The 22,458-nt window shown below is 40.6% G+C and overlaps 1 protein-coding gene across 1 annotated transcript in view; it reads left to right on the forward strand.

The window, feature by feature from the left end:
• LOC109927105 (protein disulfide-isomerase-like) overlaps window positions 1-21,793 on the forward strand; it is a 35,316-nt gene extending 13,523 nt beyond the window's left edge. The window contains exons 3-11 of the mRNA XM_020527006.2: window positions 1,490-1,623; window positions 4,570-4,707; window positions 5,402-5,518; window positions 7,625-7,750; window positions 9,320-9,517; window positions 18,927-19,047; window positions 19,859-20,040; window positions 20,122-20,193; window positions 21,529-21,793. Coding sequence (XP_020382595.2) covers window positions 1,490-1,623; window positions 4,570-4,707; window positions 5,402-5,518; window positions 7,625-7,750; window positions 9,320-9,517; window positions 18,927-19,047; window positions 19,859-20,040; window positions 20,122-20,193; window positions 21,529-21,591 — 1,151 coding nt within the window. The 3' untranslated portion in view covers window positions 21,592-21,793. The remainder of the gene's footprint in view (window positions 1-1,489; window positions 1,624-4,569; window positions 4,708-5,401; window positions 5,519-7,624; window positions 7,751-9,319; window positions 9,518-18,926; window positions 19,048-19,858; window positions 20,041-20,121; window positions 20,194-21,528) is intronic.
• The last annotated feature ends 665 nt before the right edge of the window (window positions 21,794-22,458 follow it).

The raw sequence follows: 22,458 nt of genomic DNA on the forward strand, positions 1-22,458 counted from the left end.
ACCTTCTCTATCTTTTATATTCTGTGCTAAATAACGGAAGACTCAATATTAAACTAAGATATGTAATACTTCGCATTCCATCAATACAAAGAAAATATGAACTTACTTTTTATGTAGCACCTTACCGCACCAATGAGTCATTGTCTTGAGTACTCGCTGTTGTAAAGGAGACTAAAAGGCCAATAGTAGTGTGACCCCACAACTTAAGCAATAAATAGTTAAATTGCTTTAGGTGCTATTTCTAAACTGGGTCAAAGTGACAATAAACAATCCAGCTCTCCTTCGAATAGTGCAATGGGAGCTCTTATATTCATCAGGACAGACATTTTAAAATTTTACTCTCACATTCAAAATTGAAGAAACAATACTGTCTTAAAGAATGAGAATAAATGATCTATAAAATGATCGATAAGTAATCCTGTCTGTGCAGATAATGAACTAATGATTTATCTGAGGTGTTCAAAACTAGGACCCATAAACAAAGAGTCACTAGCAAATATAAAAAGGAATTCAGGAGGAGCTTCTTTACCCAGAGGGTGTTGAGAATAAGAAACTTGCTCCTCCATGGAATGATTGATTTATGATGCTTGGAAGCACAATAGGGGAAGATAGATAATGTCGTGAGAATAAAAAGGAACTTAAAGATATCTTGGCATGGTGAGATGAAGAGTTGTGGGAGGAGACACATTTGGAGCATAAACACTAAAATAGACTTGGCTGACTAAATGGCCAGTCTTAATTGCAAATTTGGAATGCTCTTCAAAGTTTCTAATACTCTGTATATTGTGTAATAAATCTCAGATTATGTTCCCAAATGGAGCACAGTATTCAATTATTAATGAAATATAACTTTGTTCTATAATGAGCTTAAAGGCTTCTATTCCAGAATAGTACAAACCTATGGGCTGTGGGTTTCACTGTGGGTCTGGGAAATAGGAGCTGGCTCTGTTTCCCGGTCCTGCACCCACTCCAGAAGCTGACCACACTTTGGGATTTTGACCATGCTGCCTCCTTAATTGGCATGGAGCCAGATTCCGTGTTAAAACAAGGGTGGTAGGTGGGATCTCGAAGCTGGAGTGCCAATCAGTGGCTGCTGTAAAGAGTAAAAGACTGAGAGGGGACTTCAACATGACGATGCTCTTTCAGGAACCTTTCTAACAATTTGATTTAAAAAGTAAAAAAAAAGTAGGCCTGCATTGTGAAGGGAAAGCCTTTAACTTTTCATTGAACATACACTTAGGTCAGCAGGGAGTGATTGTAGGCCTACATCTGACCACTGTCCTCCTGAGCACCAGCCTCCAAAAGATTTAAACTGTCCTCTCAACGGACAGCCCATCATTCCCCATCACTTTGGGAAACTGGATTCCAACTGGAAAATCAGGTGCCATGTGATACAGCATTAGTTTCAAAATTTGAAATTGCATGAATACTTCCTCATCTTTGTAAGATTATATATAAATGTCAATTAATTTGGAATCTTTTCTTCCAGGAGTAAGATCTGCATCTTCCATTGCTACCTGGTTAAGGAGAAGGATTGGTCCAAGTGCTACCCGTCTGCTCAATATAACTCATATTGAAACCTTTATTGCCTCTGATGATGTAGTGGTTATTGGTTTCTTTAAGGTAAACCCCTTTTATCACATAAATAGAAACTGTCAAACTGAATGCTTTAATTATCTTTTCTTTTCGCTTATTTAATCAATTAAAAAGTATCTACATATTTATTATCCATTTGTCGCTGTTATTTGATTGAAACTTGAAAAGACTGATTATTGAACTCTCTTTGTGTAATTTTCACATGCCTACCATACATTCAGATAATGTCCTGAAAAAAATATGGCTTGAAAATTTCTCTGGAGTAGGTGATGCAATGGCAGTAACTTATGCAGCTTTAAATCACTGATAATAATGACAGAATGCTAAAATTTAAATCTATTTGTGATTTGTATACATGACATAGAATTGCAGGAAATTATTTGCATCATTAATACAACAAAATTCTTTACAACAAGTAGTTGACTTGGAAGATCAAAAGTAAACATGATGCCGTTACAGCTAGGAGGCAGAATGGGTAATGTCAGAGCCAGACTCAATGCACTGAAGGAGGTTTTGGTTCAAGAGGAAGAATTGAGAAACTCCCAATTATTAGAAATTAACCCTTAAAATTGGGGGGGTGGATGGGTAGGAGGCAACTGCAAGCTTGAAGATTGAAAGAAAGAAAACAAAAAAACTGACAGAAAGAGCAATAGTTTTGAATTTTCTCTTGAAAGACACTGCATTTTGGGGCAACTGGGGGAGGTGATGGCCTGGTAGTGTTCTCTCTGGACTGTTAGTCCAGAGACCCAGGTAATACTCTCAGGTCGTGGTTCAAATCCCATTATGGCACATTCAATTAAGAATCTTGAAATAAGAGTCTAATGATGACCATGAGTCCATTGTTGATTGTTGGAAAAATCCAACTGGCTCACTAATGTCATTTAGGGAAGGAAACTGCTGCCCTTACCTGGTCTGGTTTACATGAGACTCTAGACCCATAGCAATCTGGTTGACTCTCAACTGCCCCTGGGCATTTAGGAATGGCTTAGCCCATGGCACACACATTCTGTGAATAAATTAAAAAGAAAGAAATAAAGCAATTAATAGAAAGAAATAACATCTAACATAGGGCTAGGCAAGTGCAAATCAGACAGAAAGAGGAGAAGAAGAGATCAAAAAACATTGAGAGCAAGTGATGGAAAACATGACAGAGAACACTTAAAAACTGTAAAAAAATGACAAGAGAAAGAAGAAAAAAGCAGATAGAGGAATGAAGGAGGATGTATTTGTTTATATGAATTAGCTTTCCATTGTAGACTTGGATTTTGTGGTCAACAGCAAAGAAAGAATATTCACTGCTAATCTCATGAAATGTATCTCACTGGGAGACTTGGCAATCTTTTTAGCAAGAATTTTATCTCTATCACGGAGTAGTGGTACCTACAACTGTCTACAGACTTCTTGTTAATCACCTCACTGTGAAGATCCCAGTTAGCCTGACTGAGCAAGGTGTAACTTTTGTTAAGAGGTTTCAAAAGACGATGCGAAAGCAAGGAAGTTGAACTTCACTTTGAGATTGTGATTACCACCTCTCAGTTGGGGTGGGGGTGAGTTGCATGTGACAAAATATTGAGTGAACAGACTGCAACTTAAGGATTTTGATGCTGAGTGTGTCTGACATGCTGAAGTTGTGGTCAGTAAGAGAGATCACAGTAGCAAAGCCTGACAATATGCTGTCAACCACAATCCCCAGAACAAAAAAAGGACCAAATAAAAATGAATTCAGAGTTTATATGGGGTATTACAATCAGATTTTTTTTCAGTTGATATTTAACAAAAAAATTCTACATTTTATTTGGTGGTGAATTGTTAAAAACTGGTTTCATTGGCAAAGTTCACATGAGCTGATAACTGCAGACAAAACAATTACTCTGACGAAGGAATCAAGAACGAGGGGAGAGAAACAATTAGACTGTACAGGAACACAGACACCTGACAACAGAAAAGATTGTACAAGTTTGGAATTTTCTCTCTCAAATCATCACATTCTGGGGCAATTAGGATTTTCAAAAATTATGTCAATTGGTTTTTGATAAGTAAGGGTAGAAAAGGATATAGAATAAATGTAGAGAAATAGAATTGAGGTACCAATCAGCCCTGATGTCATTGAATGGTTGGGCAGTCTCAAGGAGATGAATTGTTTTCTCTATTCCTATGTTCCTATGAGCGACTTTAGGCATTATGGAAATTTTTGGGCTTTCTGCAGATACTTATGAGCACATACTAATGTTCAAAAAAATTCTTCCATCAAGTTAAAGAAATCTAATTTCACTGGTGGTGCATCAAGTGTGTCTGTAAAATGGCTACTGCATTCACCTCCATAATTAGAACTACATTTGGGGTATTTCTATTTCTGAGTATATACTTGAGTTTGAGAGATTTCGGAAAATGTTCCACTTACCTTTGAAGCAGGATGTTTAATACCATAACATAATAGCCCAGAAATTGCTGTGCCAGGCCTATGAATGGCTTCCACTATTTAAACTTGATTGGGCCAGTCTAACTATCACAACATTTTGTTCCCATTATGGAAATACAAGATGGAAACCATATGAGCAAACAGCCATCTAGAGGGCATTTGGGATCTTAGTGAAAAGGGAAAATAACTACATAATTGTTCCTTCACTGGTGCTAGGTCAAAATCCTGAACTCCTTTCCTAAGAGCACTGTGGATGTGTATACACCATATGGTCAGCCGCAGTTCGAGAATACAACCTATTAATGATAGGCAACAAATACTGATCTTGCCAGGAACACTCGCAATTATTGGAATAATAATAAAAGAATTTGGCAACTCTACTTTACATTCAAAAGTAGTTTATTTAAAGTTACACTTATAATCTGTATCATATAGTTGGTGTGATTAAAAGGAATTTTTTTTGCAATTTTTCAGCTTTTGTAATAGATTTTCCTTCTTACTCTGATCAGATGCCTTTTTGTTAACAATATTGAACTAATGTTGTTTCTTAACAGGATCTTGAAGGAAATAACACTAAAACTTTTTATGAAACTGCAAAAGACATTCCTGATCTTCCATTTGGTGTCACAAATAGCACAAAGCATTTTGTTAAATATGGCATCTCTACAGACACAATAATTCTGTTCAGAAAGGTAGGCAACAAATGTCAATGGATATATTTGTAACATCTAAAGGTACTGTGCTGTTTAGTCTCTGATTGGTACTGATAGTGCAATATTTTAATTATTGTCCTGCAAACCTTGGGATGCAGGCTGAACATTTGACAACTGGTACATACGGCTCCTGATGTTATTTCACCGTTTAGCACAGCATCACTGAAAATGTGCTTATGCCACCAGTATTGTGAATCAGTGCAACCTGAAATTGTACTTCTGATAATTGCAAGTCTTCTGACCTCCTTGATCAGACATTCTCAGAAAGGTTGAGAAGAAAACAAAACATAAAACTCTAGAAATATAGAAACTAGGAACAGGAGTAGGCCGTTTGGACCTTGGAGCCTGCTCCACCAATAAGATCATAGTTGATCCTCCAGATCAATGGCACTTTCCTGCTTTTACTCCATACCACTTGACCCTTCAATATCTAAACATTTATCAATGTCTTGCTTGAAAGTACTCAGTGACCCAGCCTCCACAGCCTTCTGTGTTTGCTGTACAGTTTTATGTAGAAGTACATCTTTGGTAAAAAAAAATAAAGTTGGCATTTTTATATGTGTTCTAATGTGTGGGAGAGCATACATATGTGTAGGACAGGTTATCAGGGTCATTAATACTGTTGTAGAAGTGAAGATGATAAGTAATGCTCATCTGTTTCTCTGCATTATAGTTTGAAGAAGAACGTTTGGACTTCGAAATTGCAAATGGCAGTAAGCTGGAGAAAGGCAATCTTACCAAGTTCATCAAAGTCAATGAGTTGCGTTTAGTCACAGAGTATAACCAAATGGTAAATTCAGAATGTTTCTACTTTAATGAATTATAATTAACAATTTCAAACTGTTTTCAGATGCTGATTTATTTGGGAGGGGGTGTCATGATTATTTTATTTTATAAGTATTTCATTCCCAGATCTGGGGCATAGAATCAAGCCAAACCAACCCTACAAATGGCTACCTGCTCTTCCGGTTTATGGTCCAGGGGAGAGGGATGCTAGATTGGGAATCAGGCCACTATACATACACCACTCTCTACGTGAAAAAGTTACCCGTCAGGTTCTTTTTGCCCGTGTATCCATCCTATTGGCCTCTCTTACCTCCTATGCCAATCTACCTATTTCCCACAGCTTTTTATACCCCATGTGCACCATTATCCCATTGGTCCTTTAAATCTCCTATGCCAACTCTGTGTCGATAAGACAATAAGAAATAGGAACAGGGGTAGTCTGCTTGGCCCTTCAAGCCTGCTCCCCTATTCAATAGGATCATGGCTGATCTGACATTCCTCTTATCCACTTTCATGAAATTCTCCATAACCCTCGAAACCCTGACTGATCAAGAATTTATCTATTTCAACCTTAAATGTACATGAGGACTCTTTCCTCATAGCTCTATATGGCAAAGAGATCCAAAGCCAATGCTCTGAGAGAAGAAATTCCTCTTCATCTCAGTATTAAATTGGTGCTCCTTTATTCTGAGATGACGTTCTCTGGTTTTAGATTCTGCCATGAGTGGAAACATCCTCTCAGCATTTATCCTGTCAAGCCTCTTAAGAATGCTACATGTTCAATGAGATCACCTCTCATTCTCCTAAACTCTAGGGAGTAGAGTGCCAACCTTTTTAGACTTTGCTTATAGACAATCCCTCCATACTAGGGATCATCCCGGTGAACCTTCTCTGAACTGCGTCCAATGAAATGATATAATTCCTTAAGTAAGGGGACAAAAACTGATCACTGTATCTGCTCTTTCTCTTTACCAGTCTTCTTTTTCTCAGCTTTGCCCAGCTCCAAAGCTGCCTTGTGCTTAACAATAGGGGCAACTGGTTTCATTATTAATGGGCCTCTGCAAACACTTCCCAGCCCAGTCCCAGATGTGGCCTCACCAGCACCTTGCACAATTGCACTAAGACATTGCTACTTTTGTACTCCAATGTCCTTGAAATAAGGGCCAAAAATTCGATTAGTCCTCTGGAATACCTGCTGTACCTGGGTGCTAGTTTTCTGTGTTTCAAGCACAAATACCCCAAGTCCCTTTGTGTTGCAGATTTCTGCAGTTTCTCCCTTCCAAAATGAACAACTTCATATTTTCCCACACTATACTCCATTTGCCAATGTTTAGCCCACTTACTTAACCTAGCAATATTTCTCTGTACAAAAACAAAGTTGCTGGAAAAGCTCAGCAGGAATGGCATTAACTGAGAAAGAAAAAACAGAATTAACGTTTCGGGTCTGGTGACCCTTCCTCAGAACTGATGGTGGCTGGGAAAATGTCAGTTTATATGCAGAAAAAAGGGGAGGCGGATGGGGTAGAGAGTAAACGACAGGATAGAGCCTAAAGAGAGAGAAGAGCAGTCGGACAGACAAAGAGTTGATAAAGTTCAGGCTGGGAGGGTTAATAGTTGTTAATGGGGACTATTAGTGACAACAGGTGGTGTGCAATGGCAGGCTATGTGGTAACAAGGCCTGGTGTGTGAGGTAGGGGGCTAGGACATGGGAGAGTTTAGGCCCTAAAACAACTCTTCATAACAATGTTAAATTATCTTATTTGCGATTACAGTGTTTCAGATAAATTTTTTGTTCACAAAATATTGTTGCTGTTTATAACCTGTAGGACATCACCTCAGAATTGTAGAAATGACTGATGTCCTTTCTCAGCACAAAGATTTTCGACTCATGATGAAACCTCCTGGAATTTAGTTATTTTTGGAGATTATGAATATACTATATCTAAATTTTCCTCAGTGCCCACAAGTTGACCTTAGATTAGAGCCCCAAAAATCAGAGCACTTTAGAATTCTGCTTTAAATAGAAACTGAAAAATAATGGTTTCATTTGCATTTTTATTTATAAATGATTCCATTTTGAAAGATTCTGTATCTAAAAATTATTTTTCAGACTTCAAGCAAAATCTTTAATGTTGGCATTGACAGTCACCTTCTGCTATTTGTAGACAAGACATCGAAGGAGTTTAATGAGATATATGAAAACTTTAAAGCTGCTGCTGCTGACCTCAGGGCTCAGGTTTGCTCTTCTGCCTGCTCTACTTACACTAATTATCAAACATAACTTAAAGAGGCAAAGACACAAATTAATAAAGCATTTTTAAAATCTGGGTGTGAAATTATGGTTCTGCATTTATAATTGTAGTTTTTCTTATTCAATACATTCAGTCCTTGGAAATTGCAATTTAATCTGAAATTTGCATTTACAGAAGTAAATGATTACTTAACACCAGCTCTATCCTGCTTGCTGGATTAATCATACCCCTGTATTCTGGTACAAACTCTAAATTGACATTTTATCAAATTCCAACCACAGCTTCCAGGTGCTGAATATATATATTTATGTTCAACTATAAATACCCAAAATGATGTATGACATGATTAAGCAGATGCTGAAGTTACAAATAAAAATTGAATCTGCAAAGACTTTAATTTATCCTTTCCTCTAACTACTCCTGAAGTATTGTTAGAAACAATAGAAACTTAAATAAGATTTCTCCATAATTACACTAATGTAGCAACCTGCTTTCCTTCTTCCTCTGCTTTTTTTTAACATTTTGAATTGAATCTTTATATATTTAAATGCACGCCATTCTCCATAGTTAGATTCATCTGATCCTAATCTTGGAATAACACTAGTATTAGCATTCAATTTTTATTCACTCAAATTTCCTTTGAAGTCAAGTTTCCAGTCAAATGGGATCATATTACATCCAGAAGTACAATTAAAAATAATGACGTTACACCTCAAACACTCTCACCAACAAAGGGCGCAATGCAATCGCCTACCAAATATAATATTTTATCTGCAAGCTTAGCCTTGTGATCCAGCTTTGAAACAAGACACGATGAATATTCCTTATCTTAATCTATTCTTGTTAAATCACACTTGAACAGATTCATCAATTTGCAATCTTATTAACATTAAAGTGGGCTTGGCTCAATTAAATCCAAAGCAATTAAAAGATTATGCTGATTAAGATAAAGTATCTAAATTAAGATGCATTTGGATTACGGAACACTTATTGAGCTTTGATAGTGTCCCTACCTCTGAGCTAGGAGGCCTATGTTTAAGTCCCACTTATCTTGAGCTGTGTAATAACATTCTGAGCATATTAATGAAAGAAAATCTACACCTGCTTTATTTCATGTCGTACGTTGATCAGAAATACTTCTAGGAGTAACATCCCTGCTATTTTAACATTTGGTGTGGCACTAACATTTTTTCTCTCTAGCAAATGAAAATTATGGGACTATTTGACAAATTTCAATCATGTATTACAATTAGAATCAAAAAGCGTTGTGAATAATGGTATAACCTATTCTATAATGCTTGAATAGTGCATCCTAATTAATTACCAGGGCATGAACTCAATTAGTTTATAAGATACAATAAAGCAATGCCTACATGTCTTTTTTAATCAGAGCTTTCCTTGTCATTAACTGGACATACAATATTGTATTTTTAACATGAACTAAGTGAGGCAATCTTAATTTGCAAATAAAAACTTATTTTCTTATTTTAAATAATATCATATTCCTATGATTTTTTCTTGTTTTTCAAGTTTTTCTTTCCTAAACTTCTCAGATAATCTTTATTTTGGTTGACACTGACGAAAGTATGAATGGCCGCTTGAGAGAGTTTTTCCAGATTCGGGACATGGACGTACCTGCTGTTCGTCTGATTAATACAACAGACAATGTGAGATACAGAATGCGAGCAGACCAAGTCACAACCGAGAATGTGAACAATTTCTGCCAGGCTTACCTTAATGGGAAGGAAAAGGTATCATATGATTAAATGGTACTGACAGCGAATCTGTGAAGTACTCTTTGTCAAAAGTACATATATTAGCTTAAAGGAACTTTGCTTCTCCTTAAATATTATATCTATTCAGCGCTTCAAATTTAACACCAAAATGGGCTACTTTGATCTAATCTATGCTTGTGAATATGTGTGAATGTTTGGAAGTGCTTTACTGCATTACTAATGAAGTACATTATTTTCTCATGCTCCTAGACCTCTTTTGGGGGAAAGAAAATGTGGGTTAATGCACATTGAGGGTCGGACTTAGTGTGAATGAGCTTGTAGTTGGCAGCTACACAGGACAGGTTCCTTCCAGGCAATGACAGGAGATTTGGCATGGAGTAGTCAGCCTGGAATTTATTGCTGCATTATTGATGACACAGACAGCTAATGTTGACATGTTGGTGAATGTATCAGTGTCAGGATCTGCTGTGAGATCCTGGCAGCTTTAACACAAATAACTACATTCCACCAACCAAATTCATGTGGCCATTTCAGAAATCATGATGTGCTCATCAAAAAACTGAAAAATCAAATTGAATAGCTAAATAACCAGAACCATTGACACAAAATTATAAGCAAATGTATAGTTTTCATATTGTGAAAATGATAGCTTTAAGGAAAACCACAGGTGTTCACCTGCTCCCAGATGATGGTTAGTTCCTGCAAAGAAGGTTTAAACGTGGTTCAGGACATCACATACCTCCCATCAATGAGCTTTCAGTGATACAGAGGTAGAACACAGCAGTTCCAAACTTTGCATGTTGTCAGAGAAGCTCTACAGGTAGGAGATTGTCCGGTTTTATTGGTGTGCTGTGCAATAGAAACAAGCATGTGATACTACAGAGATAGTAGGGACTGCAGATGCTGGAGAATCTGAGATAACAAGGTGTAGAGCTGGATGAACACAGCAGGCCAAGCAGCATCAGAGGAGCAGGAAGGCTGACGTTTTGGGCCTAGACCCTTCTTCAGAAATGGGGGAGGGGAAGGGGGTCCTGAAATAAATAGGGAGAGAGGGGGAGGCGGATAGAAGATGGATAAAGGAGAAGATAGGTGGAGAGGAGACAGACAGGTCAAAGAGGTGGGGATGGAGCCAGTAAAGGTGAGTGTAGGTGGGGAGTTAGGGAGGGGGTAGGTCAGTCCAGGGAGGACGGACAGGTCAAGGGCACGGGATGAGGCTAGTAGGTAGGAGATGGGGTGTTACTCCTCAGTAAAGGGCTCACCTTTGTCCCCCTCCACCCTAACATCAACGAATACCGCTCATGCTTGGACGTTGAACAGTTTTTCCGCTGCCTCTGCCTTCGCGCTTACTTCTTTAACCGTGAGCCTAACCCTCCCTCTACTGACTCCTTCTCCCACCTCCAGCACACCCCCTCCTCCTGGACACCACCCCAAGGCCTCCTACCCTCCCTTGACCTCTTCATCTCCAACTGCCGTCGAGACATCAATTGCTTCAACCTCTCCACACCCTCACCCATTCCAACCTCTCCCCTGCAGAACGTGCAGCCCTCCGCTCCCTCCGCTCCAATCCCAACCTCACCATAAAACCCGCAGACAAGGGAGGCGCAGTTGTAGTGTGGCGCACTGACCTCTACATCGCTGAGGCCAGGTGCCAACTCTCCGACACCTCCTCCTACCGCCCCCTTGATCATGACCCCAGCCCCGACCACCAAACCATCATCTCCCAAACCATCCACAACCTCATCACTTCAGGTGACCTCCCACCCACAGCCTCCAACCTCATCGTTCCCCAATCCCGCACCGCCCGCTTCTATCTCCTTCCCAAAATCTACAAACCTGACTGCCCTGGTCGACCCATTGTCTCCGCCTGCTCCTGCCCCACCGATCTTATCTCCACCTATCTCGACTCCATTTTCTCCCCCTTGGTCCAGCAACTCCCCACCTACGTCTGTGACACCACCCATGCCCTCCACCTCCTCCAAAACTTCCAATTCCCTGGTCCCCAACACCTCATCTTTACCATGGATGTCCAGTCCCTATACACCTGCATTCCCCATACAGATGGCCTAAAGGCCCTCCACTTCTTCCTGTCCCGCAGGCCCGACCAGTCCCCCTCCACAGACACCCTCATCCGCTTAGCCGAACTCGTCCTCACCCTTAACAACTTCTCCTTCAATTCCTCCCACCTCCTACAGACATAGGGGGTGGCCATGGGTACCCGCATGGGCCCAAGCTATGCCTGCCTCTTTGTAGGTTACGTGGAACAATCCCTCTTCCGTACCTACACTGGCCCTGAACCCCACCTCTTCCTCCATTACATTGATGACTGTATCGGCGCCGCCTCGTGCTCCCACGAGGAGCTCGAACAGTTCATCCACTTCACCAACACCTTCCACCCCAACTTTAAGTTCACCTGGACCATCTCTGATACCTCTCTCTCCTTCCTGGACCTCTCTATTCCCATCTCTGGCAACCATCTGGAAACCAATATCCATTTCAAGCCACCGACTCCCACAGCTACCTAGAACACATCTCCTCCCACCCACCTTGCTGCAAAAAATGCCATCCTCTATTCCCAATTCCTTCGCCTCCACCGCATCTGCTCCCAGGATGAGGCATTCCACTCCCGAACATCTCAGAAGTCCTCGTTTTTCAAGTACCGCAACTTCCCCCCCCGCCTCAGTGGTCGAGAATGCCCTCGACCATGTCTCCTGCATTTCCCGCAACTCATCCCTCACACCCCCTCCCCGCAATAACAACCAAAACAGAATACCCCTCCCTCGTCCTCACGTATCACCTCACCAACCTCCGGATCCAACGCATCATCCTCCGACACTTCCGCCATCTGCAATCCGACCCCACCACCAAAAACATTTTTCCCTCCCCACCCTTATCTGCTTTCCGGAGGGACCACTCTCTCCGTGACTCCCTTGTCCGCTCCACACTCCCCTCCAGCCCCACCACACCTAGCACTTTTCCCTGCAACTGCAGGAAGTGCTACAACTGCCCCTACACCTCCTCTCTCACCCCCATCCCAGGCCCCAAGAAGACCTACCACATCAAGCAGATGTTCACCTGCACATCTGCTAATGTGGTATACTGCATCCGCTGTTCCTGTTGTGGCCTCCTCTACATCAGGGAAACCAAGCGGAGGCTTGGGGACCGCTTTGCGGAACACCTACGCTCGGTTTGCACTAAACAACTGCACCTCCCAGTCACGAACCATTTCAACTCCCCCTCCCATTCCGCAGACGACATGTCCATCCTGGGCCTCCTGCAGTGCCACAACGATGCCACCCGAAGGTTGCAGAAACAGCACGTCATATTTCGCTTGGGAACCCTGCAGGCCAGTGGTATCAATGTGGATTTCACAAGCTTCAAAATCTCCCCTCCCTCGACCACATCCCAAAACCAGCTCAGCTTGTCCCCGCCTCCCTAACCTGTCCTTCCTCCCACCTATCCCCTCCTCCCACCTCAAGCCCCACCCCCATCTCCTACCTACTAGCCTCATCCCACACCCTTGACCTGTCCGCCCTTCCTGGACTGACCTATCCCCTCCCTACCTCCCCACCTACCCTCACCTTTACTGGCTCCATCCCCACCTCTCTGACCTGTCTGTCTCCTCTCCACCTATCTTCTCTTTTATCCATCTTCTATTCGCCTCCCCTTCTCTCCCTATTTATTTCAGAACCCCCTTCCCCTCCCCCATTTCTGAAGAAGGGTCTAGGCCCGAAATGTCAGCTTTCCTGCTCCTCTGATGCTGCTTGGCCTGCTGTGTTCATCCAGCTCTACACCTTGTTATCTGTGATACTACAGTTTGTGAAGTAACAGTGACAACAGCTAAAGGGTGCAGGAAGGAAAGGGTGGGGGTGAGGTCGATGACAGCGAGAGAATAGGAACTGAACAGTCACAGCAAGAGGCAATAGGGGGTTAACAGGCTGTAATTGAGGACCAACCTTTGAGCTGACAAACAATTATTTTGCATTGCTGGTATTAGTTGGAAAACCAAGTATTTCAAAATGAAGTTTGGAAATCTCCTGAAAGGTCTCACTTATGATTCAGCTGACTGCTTATCTCAGCAGAAGGTTTTATCTATACACCTGTTTACTTCGAGTTTTGGAGATTGATTTGGAGTTTCCATTGTCAGGTGACCAGAAGCAGCCACAGATGGTAGCCACAGGCACAGAACCGGGATACACATGAGAGGCACTTCAGAGTGATTTGAGAGATACTTCTCCTGTACTTTTGGCATTGGCATTGTTTTGTGCCTTTATATATTATTATCCTCTGCTGAGGAGGACCCTGTGCCAGTGTGAGCATGACCATTCTGTATTGTTTGTTGTATGGCTCAATTCTACGGATACATTAAATCTTGACATTTTCATCCAAACACTGTTGGCCTTGTGATCCAGTTAATGTGCTAACCTGAAGGTTAACACAGCCTCCATAGTGTTGTTTTAACATAGACTGTTGCATATGATTGAGTTGTTGGAATCCTTTAGTCATGCCTCAGAAGATTCTGTTTCTAAATTGGATAAGACCAAAAAACATGGAGCTGAGTCTTCCCACGTTTCGGCGGAGACATTTTTGGGGAGTTTCATGGAAGGATTCCTGCTGTGGGCCATGGTAACTTTTCTCCTGCAATCTTCCATAGCTCACTTCATTAATTATGTGTCTAGATTCCACAGCACTACTTCATTGCTAGTGCTGCATCCTTGTGGCATTTTGGCACCATATTTAACCCCTAGCTGTACATCAATTCAAATGCTGCAAGCCATGAACTGATGCTTGACCATTATTATAGAGATGGCTCAGGAAAGGAATTTGGCACCTCAGCTCACAGACAGAGAACTGAAGGTCCTGGTGGATTAGGTGGTAGAGAGGAGGGTTGTCCTTTTTCCTGCCAAAGGAAGTCATGGCACCAGGCACTGCCAGCACAGAATGAGATAGCTGCCTGGGTCATTAAAGTGAGAAGCAACACTAGGAAATGTAGAAAGAAGGTCAATGACTGTGTGCTAAAGAAGGATTAGTGCCACCATCTTGTCTCCACTACCTCACACTCACTGTAATCCTGTCATTGCATGCATCTCCCACTAAGGTTAATGATCCAGCACTGTTACTAGTGAACGCAGTATTATCACACAATGGCTACTTACAAAGCCTTCCTCCCCTCTGAGCTTCCTAATCATTTACGCGGTACACCTCAGCACCCTTCATGTTCCTGCACCCCACTAACAGCTCTTCAAGGCACTTTCATCTCACACAATTTCTTCTTTCGGTAGTGTGATGGTGACTTGTGAAACATTCCCTCCCACAGCCCCCCATACCCTCAGATAGATCAGAGACCACCATATATTTGGAGTTGACTGCTGCTCACAATCATTATCCCCTCTGCCTTCCAGTGTAATGGTGCCATTTCCCCCACTTGGGTTTCCTACATTCCCCAGAACAGTATAGATTACCTCTTGCTGAACCTACCTTGATGTTTGCTGAGGACTGAGATCAGAAGTTGCCCTTGATTAAGTGTGGTGGTGATGGAACAGACTGACTGACTATAGCAACTCCCCCACCTGTTTTTCTTTTGACAGAGAAATACTCCCTGTAGAGTTTCAGATGTGCTCATTTGATTGAATGCACTATTCTGCGTGAGCTGCTGCACCATGCTGTGACATTGATATAGCACATAGGTGCTGTAAAGTAGCATGTCCATTCTTGTTCAGCGTTGGCAAACTAAATGTCTGCCCTAACAAATAATGCAAGACAGGGATCCTGTGAATGTCCAAAATTGGCATAAAATGAATGAGCACTATGAAAGCAAGCTTAGAGTCCCGAGATGCATCCAACGCAGAAGCATGAGAATGGTGCATATCCCTGCACGCACTGAAACCTGACAGGAACATTACAATGTAAAATATCAGTGAGCTGTCCAGTGCAGTAGTGAAGTGTCTTCTGAGTTAGTCCAAGATCGGCCATGATGAAAGGGTAAGGCTGGTGTTTGCTGACACTGACTTCTGGGGATATAGGCTGCAGCTGGTCACCTGCCCATGGAATGTGCCATGAGATGTTGGTGAATGAGGATGAACACGATGGCTCAGAGGATCAACTGGTGAGCTGCATCTGTCAGGTTACCACTCAGACATTCAAGTTCCTGCATGAACTGCGTAGAAATAAGGCAAGATCAACTAATAATAATGATGAGGTGCAACTGCATAGAAATAAGGTCGTTACTGCTTACTAGTGAGATTCTCATCTAGCTGTTGAAAGGAGAAAATTGGAATTTGTTTTTCTTGACAATGAGAGTCAAATTTTTAAATTCTCACTGTTCAGAGACTGGTAAAATTCTGCCATTGGAGTTAGACATTGCACAAGGTCTGCTTTTTATATAGATGCCTGAGGATCCCCAGGCATATCTGACTGATGTGACATGCAGGGGAATAACGGTTTGTGGAGGAAATAACTCTGCTGAGTGATACTGCCCATCTTGAGAGTGGTGTCAAAACTGTCCTGAATCTAGAACAAAGAGTTAATGTTCTGCATTGGCAATAACCACCATTGCAATACAGGTGAAGAGATGTTTTACCATGGAACTTAGTGTATTTTACTGATTGCAGCTTTTCTTCTGTAATGTGAAGCAATGCATTCACTAAATGACATTATATACTATGTGATTTCTTTTAAACAGCAATGCAATGCTGTGTTCTCATGCACAATTAATCCAAGTAAAACTTAGATTATTGAAGGTTTACAAATTTGTTGGCTAAATAAGTAGATTGTAATTGTCAGCTAAATCAGGAAATCAGTCTTCACTTTTCCGTGGGTACATCTTCCTTTTACTTATTTGTTTTAATTATCTCTATTATAGCACTTCACTGTTTCAATTCACATGATAACAAATTGTGTGTATAAATGCTGAACTTGCAGGACTGTTGTTTTAAAATATTCCTTTAAATCCCAAGTGAATGAGAATTCTAGGAAGAGCGTGATTGGAACTCCAGATAAACACCTTAGTTTGGGGAAGTGCCTATGTATTTCAGAGTGCCACAGAGAAAATCCAACTGGAAACTCATTGAGTTTTAGTTTTAGCACCATTTACAATAATGCACTGAGCAAAAAACAGCTGGTACTGAGATACAAGCAGGAAGAAAATTGATACTCCTCCAGGATCTGGCTTTGTCTGTTCCGTAAGAAATGATAAGGAGCAGTAAAGCTGTTTGTAACAGAAACAGCTTTAGCAAAGCCAACTCAACCATTTAAAGGGGCTGAATACAGGAATCTCTGGAATTCTGAACTGAGGGAGAAAGGGATTAATCAAAGTGTACCTTTCTGGTGATAGTTGTAATTGCAAAAACCTGGACCCTGTGGAATAATTGTTGAAGGACATTTGAGGTTTCATCCTGGTTTGGCAGAGGCAGTTGAACATCTGCTGGAGAGTGTGGCTATGTGACTGACCCTTTAATTTTATATCTACCAGAAGCAAGGCAAAATTACAAGATTTTCATAAGACATATTTACGTTCTGCAAGTTAATTAATTCAAAACGTACTTTTATTTTGTTTGTATCAGTTGCTAGTTAACAAATAATTGAACAATGCTGATTTAAATTTGTTTTTTATAGTATATACGCAAGTAACCCACCTCCTGATTCCCCAAAACCTGTCCATCATTTAAAAGGCATTAGTTGGGAGTGTGATGGAATACTCCTTACTTTGCCTGGATGGGTGCAGCTCCACCAAAACTCATGAAGCTCGACACCATCTAGCACAAAGCAGCCCACTTGATTGGCACCACACCCACAAGCTTCCACTCCCTCTACCACTGATGCTCTGTAGCAACAATGTGTACTACCTACAAGATGCACTGCAGAAATCCACCAGAGCTATATCATCACCAATATCATCACCCAGCGACCGCCCTGACATTCAATGGTGTTACCATCACTGAATCCCCCACTGTCAACATCCTGGTGGTTACCATTGACCAGAAACTCAACTGGACTCACCACATAAACAGTGGCTACAAGTGCAGGTGAGGGCCAAGAAACTGCAGCAAGTAACTCACTTCCTAACTCCGCAAAGCTGTACACCATCTACAAGGCACAAGACAGGAGTGTGAAGGAATACTCCCCACTCCAATAACACTCAAGAAGCTTGACACCATCCAGGGCAAAGCAGCCTGCTTGATTGGCACCATATCTATGAATGTCCACTCCCTCCACCATTGATGCTTAGTAGCAGCAGTGTGTAGTGTCTTAAAGATGCACTGCAAAAATTCACCTAAGATCCTCAGACAGCACTTTCCGAACCCACAACCATTTTCACCTCAAAGGCTAAGGAAGCAGATACATGGGAACACCGGCACCTGCAAGTACCCCTCCAAGCCAACCTGACTTGGAAATATATCACCATTCCTTCACTGTCACTCGATCAAAATCCTGGAATTCCCTCCCTAAGGGCATTGTTGAAGAACCTACAGCAGGGGGACTGCAGTAGTTCAAGAAGGCAGCTCACCACCACCTTCTCCATGGCAACTAGGGATTAGCAATAAATGCTGGCCAGCCAGAAATGCCAAAAACCAAAATAAAAAGAATTTAGAAAAGTGAAAACTTGTCCTTCATTTATTTCCATTGGTCATTTAGGAAATTCATCTCTTCAAAAAAAAAGCTTTTCTCCAGAAAACAAAACACACTTAGATATGCCAATATTCTTGGACTTCAATTGACAAAAAGAAGGCTTCATACAAGTCTTCGCAGCATAGCAGTTGATGTTTATGAATGCTCCTTCTCATTTCTCATCTTGACATGGTGTTTTTTCAAGCCTGACACTTGTTGCACCCTGTCTGAATGTGTGATCGCATATCAACCTCCAGCCAATTAATTTCAAACTCTGATTTGCTCTCCAGGACAGCGTTGCTCACATCATTGTGAGAACATGCCCAGAAATCCACAGCTGGATGTCCTAAACTGAGCTAGTTAACTGGCTGCATTTAGATTAGTTATTCATGACTTCAACTTGCACTTCCAGATAACATATTGAATAAACATGTACATTCCAAGCATTGCATTGAACAAACACTAAAATAAAAATAATTTAATGCATTATGATGACTTTATGAAAGCTTATCCAGCAAGTTAGAAAATGTCCTCACATGAGGGAGAAATTTACAATGATTCCCAAACTTTGTGAGTTTGCCTCCTTCCCTCAGGAGTATGGGTGTTGACCTGACTGAAAGGGGAAGTTACCTCCAATCCACTTCCTTTGATCCAGTTTGGATACTCTGTAAAGGGTGCCACAGGAGAGTCGTGAGGTTGTCTTCTATTTTCTACAACCTCAAATATCAGTGATCAGGGGAAAATGAAGGGAGTTTCTAACCTTTATGCAGCATTGAATTATGAGAGAGCTAGTCCATAATAATTTTACTTTATATATCAGCCTCAACAGTACAGTGAAGATCTTCCAGAAGATTGGAACAAGAATCCTGTCAAAGTACTAGTTGGATCAAACTTTGATGAAGTTGTATTCAATACCTCAAAGAGTGTCTTTGTGCTATTTTGTAAGTATTTTTAAGAAATAGTTGTGTCTATGTAGTATTACTATTCTGTCAGAAAACATCACCAAAGTGATTGAAAGCTGAATATAAACACAGTCTAGACACAGTTAGTGACAGTACATTAAACTGATTCATTGATATGTCCCATCTCCACTTTGATGCTCCGTGGTAGAAAACAGTGGTGATAAATCAGCCATCTGTAACAAATATTTAAAGTTAATGGAAAGGTAAACTGGGTGTGTAACAAACCAACAATCCACTAATCCCAATTTTGAGCTCCTGGTCAAGCTGAATTTTTTCCCACTTGAATATACTCATAGTTAGTCCAGGAATTCCTGATTTCAAGCTCCTGATAAGCATTTTTTTTTCTTCATTCTCATTGGTTTTCTCTCTTTCTCTCCTATGATGCTAACTTCTCATTGGTAACAGTTGCCACCCAGAACATCAGCCAAAAATATGTACGATGCAGACCGACAGAATAATTGAGTTATTGAGACAAAGCCACATGGTGTCCTCCCTCATGGCTCTCAGATGTGGACTTCCAGTAAATTATTGAATAGTGTTGGCAACCTAGTTGAGATTAGCAAACTCAGTACAGGCCAAGATCTTCCTGGGGTGTAGTTTACTTATGTATTATGTTGACCAACTGAACCATAGAGATTAATCAGCATCATTCTACTCTATTCCATGCTCAGGAAACCATTTCTGCAACCAGTAGAAAGTGAAACTAATAGAAGTTGCATTACTAAAACATCTCTTCTTCTGCATCTTGTAACATAATTTAACTTAATAACATTCTTTTTCTACCTTAAAGGTGCACCATGGTCACAGAGATGCAAACACATTAATTCTATCTGGGATCAACTGGGTGAGAAATATAAGGACTCTGAAAATATTGTTATTGCTAAGGTAGACATCACTGCCAATGAAATTGATTCAGTTATAATTGAGGAGTATCCAAGTTTCAAGTATTTTCCCCCTGGATCAGATAGAAAGGTTTGTTATCTTTAGGATCCTTTGTTTTCCAAATTTTTGCCTTCATTACGAAGCTAATATTTAACACTTACTTTCACACAGATTGTACACTACACTAGCGCTCAGACTCTAGAAGCATTTTCTAAATTTTTGGATAAACAAGGAAAATCAAAGGTAAGGTTTTCAACTACGCCAGCAACAGTTCATTTTATTTAAGAGTGCTTAAAGCTGAAAGATAAACATATATTAGCAAAAAAAACAGAACGTTCTGGAAAGACTCAACAGAGTTTGGCAGTGTCCGTGGAGAGAAAACAGAGGTTAACATTGACTCCAATATGACTTCTTAAAAGAATGATTTGTCACTTTGCACTCAAAGTTAGCCCTGTGTCTCTCTCCACGGATACTGCCAGACCCTGCTGTGCTTCTCCAAAACTTTTCTGATTTTTATTTCAGATCTCCACTATCTAAAATATTTTGCTTATGTTTTACCAATATACTGCCTCATAATACAGTGAAAAATGATTTATATAACATATATATTTACACAACTGGCTTTATATCATTTTAATTAATTTGGTTAGTTCATTTTAAAAAAAATGTGTTTCCATGTCAAAGTTGTGAATTCAAATTCCACACCAAAGACATGAGCAACTCAGGATTGCGGGAATGCTACAGATTCAGATGCTCTCATAGAATCTACAGTGTGGAAAAAGGCCATTTGGTCCATTAAATCTGCACCAACCCTCCAAAGAGCATCTGATGACCCCACACTTCCCATGGCTAATCCATCTAGCCAACACATCCCTGGACACAATAAAGCAGTTCAGCATGGCCTATCTGCCTAACCTGTATGTCCTTGGATGTTCCATATTTTATGTAAATCTTTAAGCTCTTGCCCCATTTGTCCTCTTAGATGGTTGTAACAGACTCCATAGGACTGTTTGATGGAAAAGTGGGGAATTTTCCTCAGCATCCAAACAAATATTTGCCTTTCAACCAAACTCCTAAACTGAATCTAGTCATTATTCTGATTGTTGCTTGTGGGCTTTAAAGTGCACAAATTGTTGCATTTCCTACATTACAACAATGACTACAGTCTAAAAGGACTTCATTAACTGCAAAACACTTTGGAACATCCTGAGCATCTCAGAACCATTTCCAGCATCTAGTACTAGCTTCTTCATGGTGGCCCTAGGAATTGGCAGGACCACACTCACAAGTAAACAAAACATCGAGCAGCAACTAGGGACATGCTCTCTTTCTGTCTCTGTGCATTCGGATGCGCAAGGCAGAAAGAAGTAACAGGGAAAGGGAGAAATAAATTCTTAGTTAGCTCTGAGGTGACAGCTGACATCATGTCCCAAAGCTACCCTTTAGTTTTCACTGTACTAATTTTAGGCAGGATCATGGAAGAAAATCCGAACTAAAATAAGTAAATTTCATACTCTAATATGTAACGGATCTATATTACAGACAAAAATCTTAGTGTCTTTACTATTCCTTTTACAGAAACATGATGGAAAATCAAATACGACAGATAATGCAGTTGATGGACCAAAAGATGAACTTTAGCTTTATAACATTATGATTGGTTTCTGTCAATTGTTCAGCATAGTCTATTTACAGCTGTCTCATGAGTTGCCCATTATTTGGTTAGAATAATATCGTTACATTAAAGATGACTGATAGTAATATCTGCACAACCTTAAAGTCATTGCTACTCATATTATTTGTAAACTAAGAGGCAAAAAATAAATCTTTGTGGAAAAAATTATATTTGGTATTTGATGTGCTGAGTTATTAGAATTCATTAAGTATTTTGGCTAAAGTATCAAAAGAATTGCTTGACGTAGCATCTTGTTCATTATTGTAGATCATAACACAAATCTGAGACATAAATTGACCTTGAAGTCAATATGGTCCATACAGTGGGATTGCTGATCTACTGCCACAACCACCCAAGAAAAATTTCACCTCCTTTAAGTTGAATGATAGGACAATCAAGAGAGAGATTGAGTCTATCAAATATCCAAATGTATAATGTAACCTACAGAAGCAAACAATGACTATGTTGGAAATAGAACACTGTCAAAAACACATGATAGTAGAAACAGACACCTCACGATTAGAAAGTGTGGAAGTGTGTTCAGCTGCAGCTCCTGATTTGCTGCATAGAGCTGGAGCTGTGGATGGACTCACTATGTAGTATCCATGACATTAAGAATGTTGTGAATAGCACGTTTAGCGAGCTGATCACACCACCATTAAGGGCTACATAGACACAGAAGAGTTGGGTGACAACAAAGAAGGCAAGTAAGAATGGGCAGGTAGTGCAGGACTCCCCTGTGGCCATTCCCCTTTCAAACAGGTATGGCATTTTGGATACTGTTAGGGTGATGGCCTCTCAGGGGAAAGCAACAGCAGCTAGATCAGTGACAC

This window comes from Rhincodon typus, chromosome 21 (genome assembly GCF_021869965.1).
Source record: "Rhincodon typus isolate 14 chromosome 21, sRhiTyp1.1, whole genome shotgun sequence".
Taxonomy (NCBI): Eukaryota; Metazoa; Chordata; class Chondrichthyes; order Orectolobiformes; family Rhincodontidae; genus Rhincodon; species Rhincodon typus.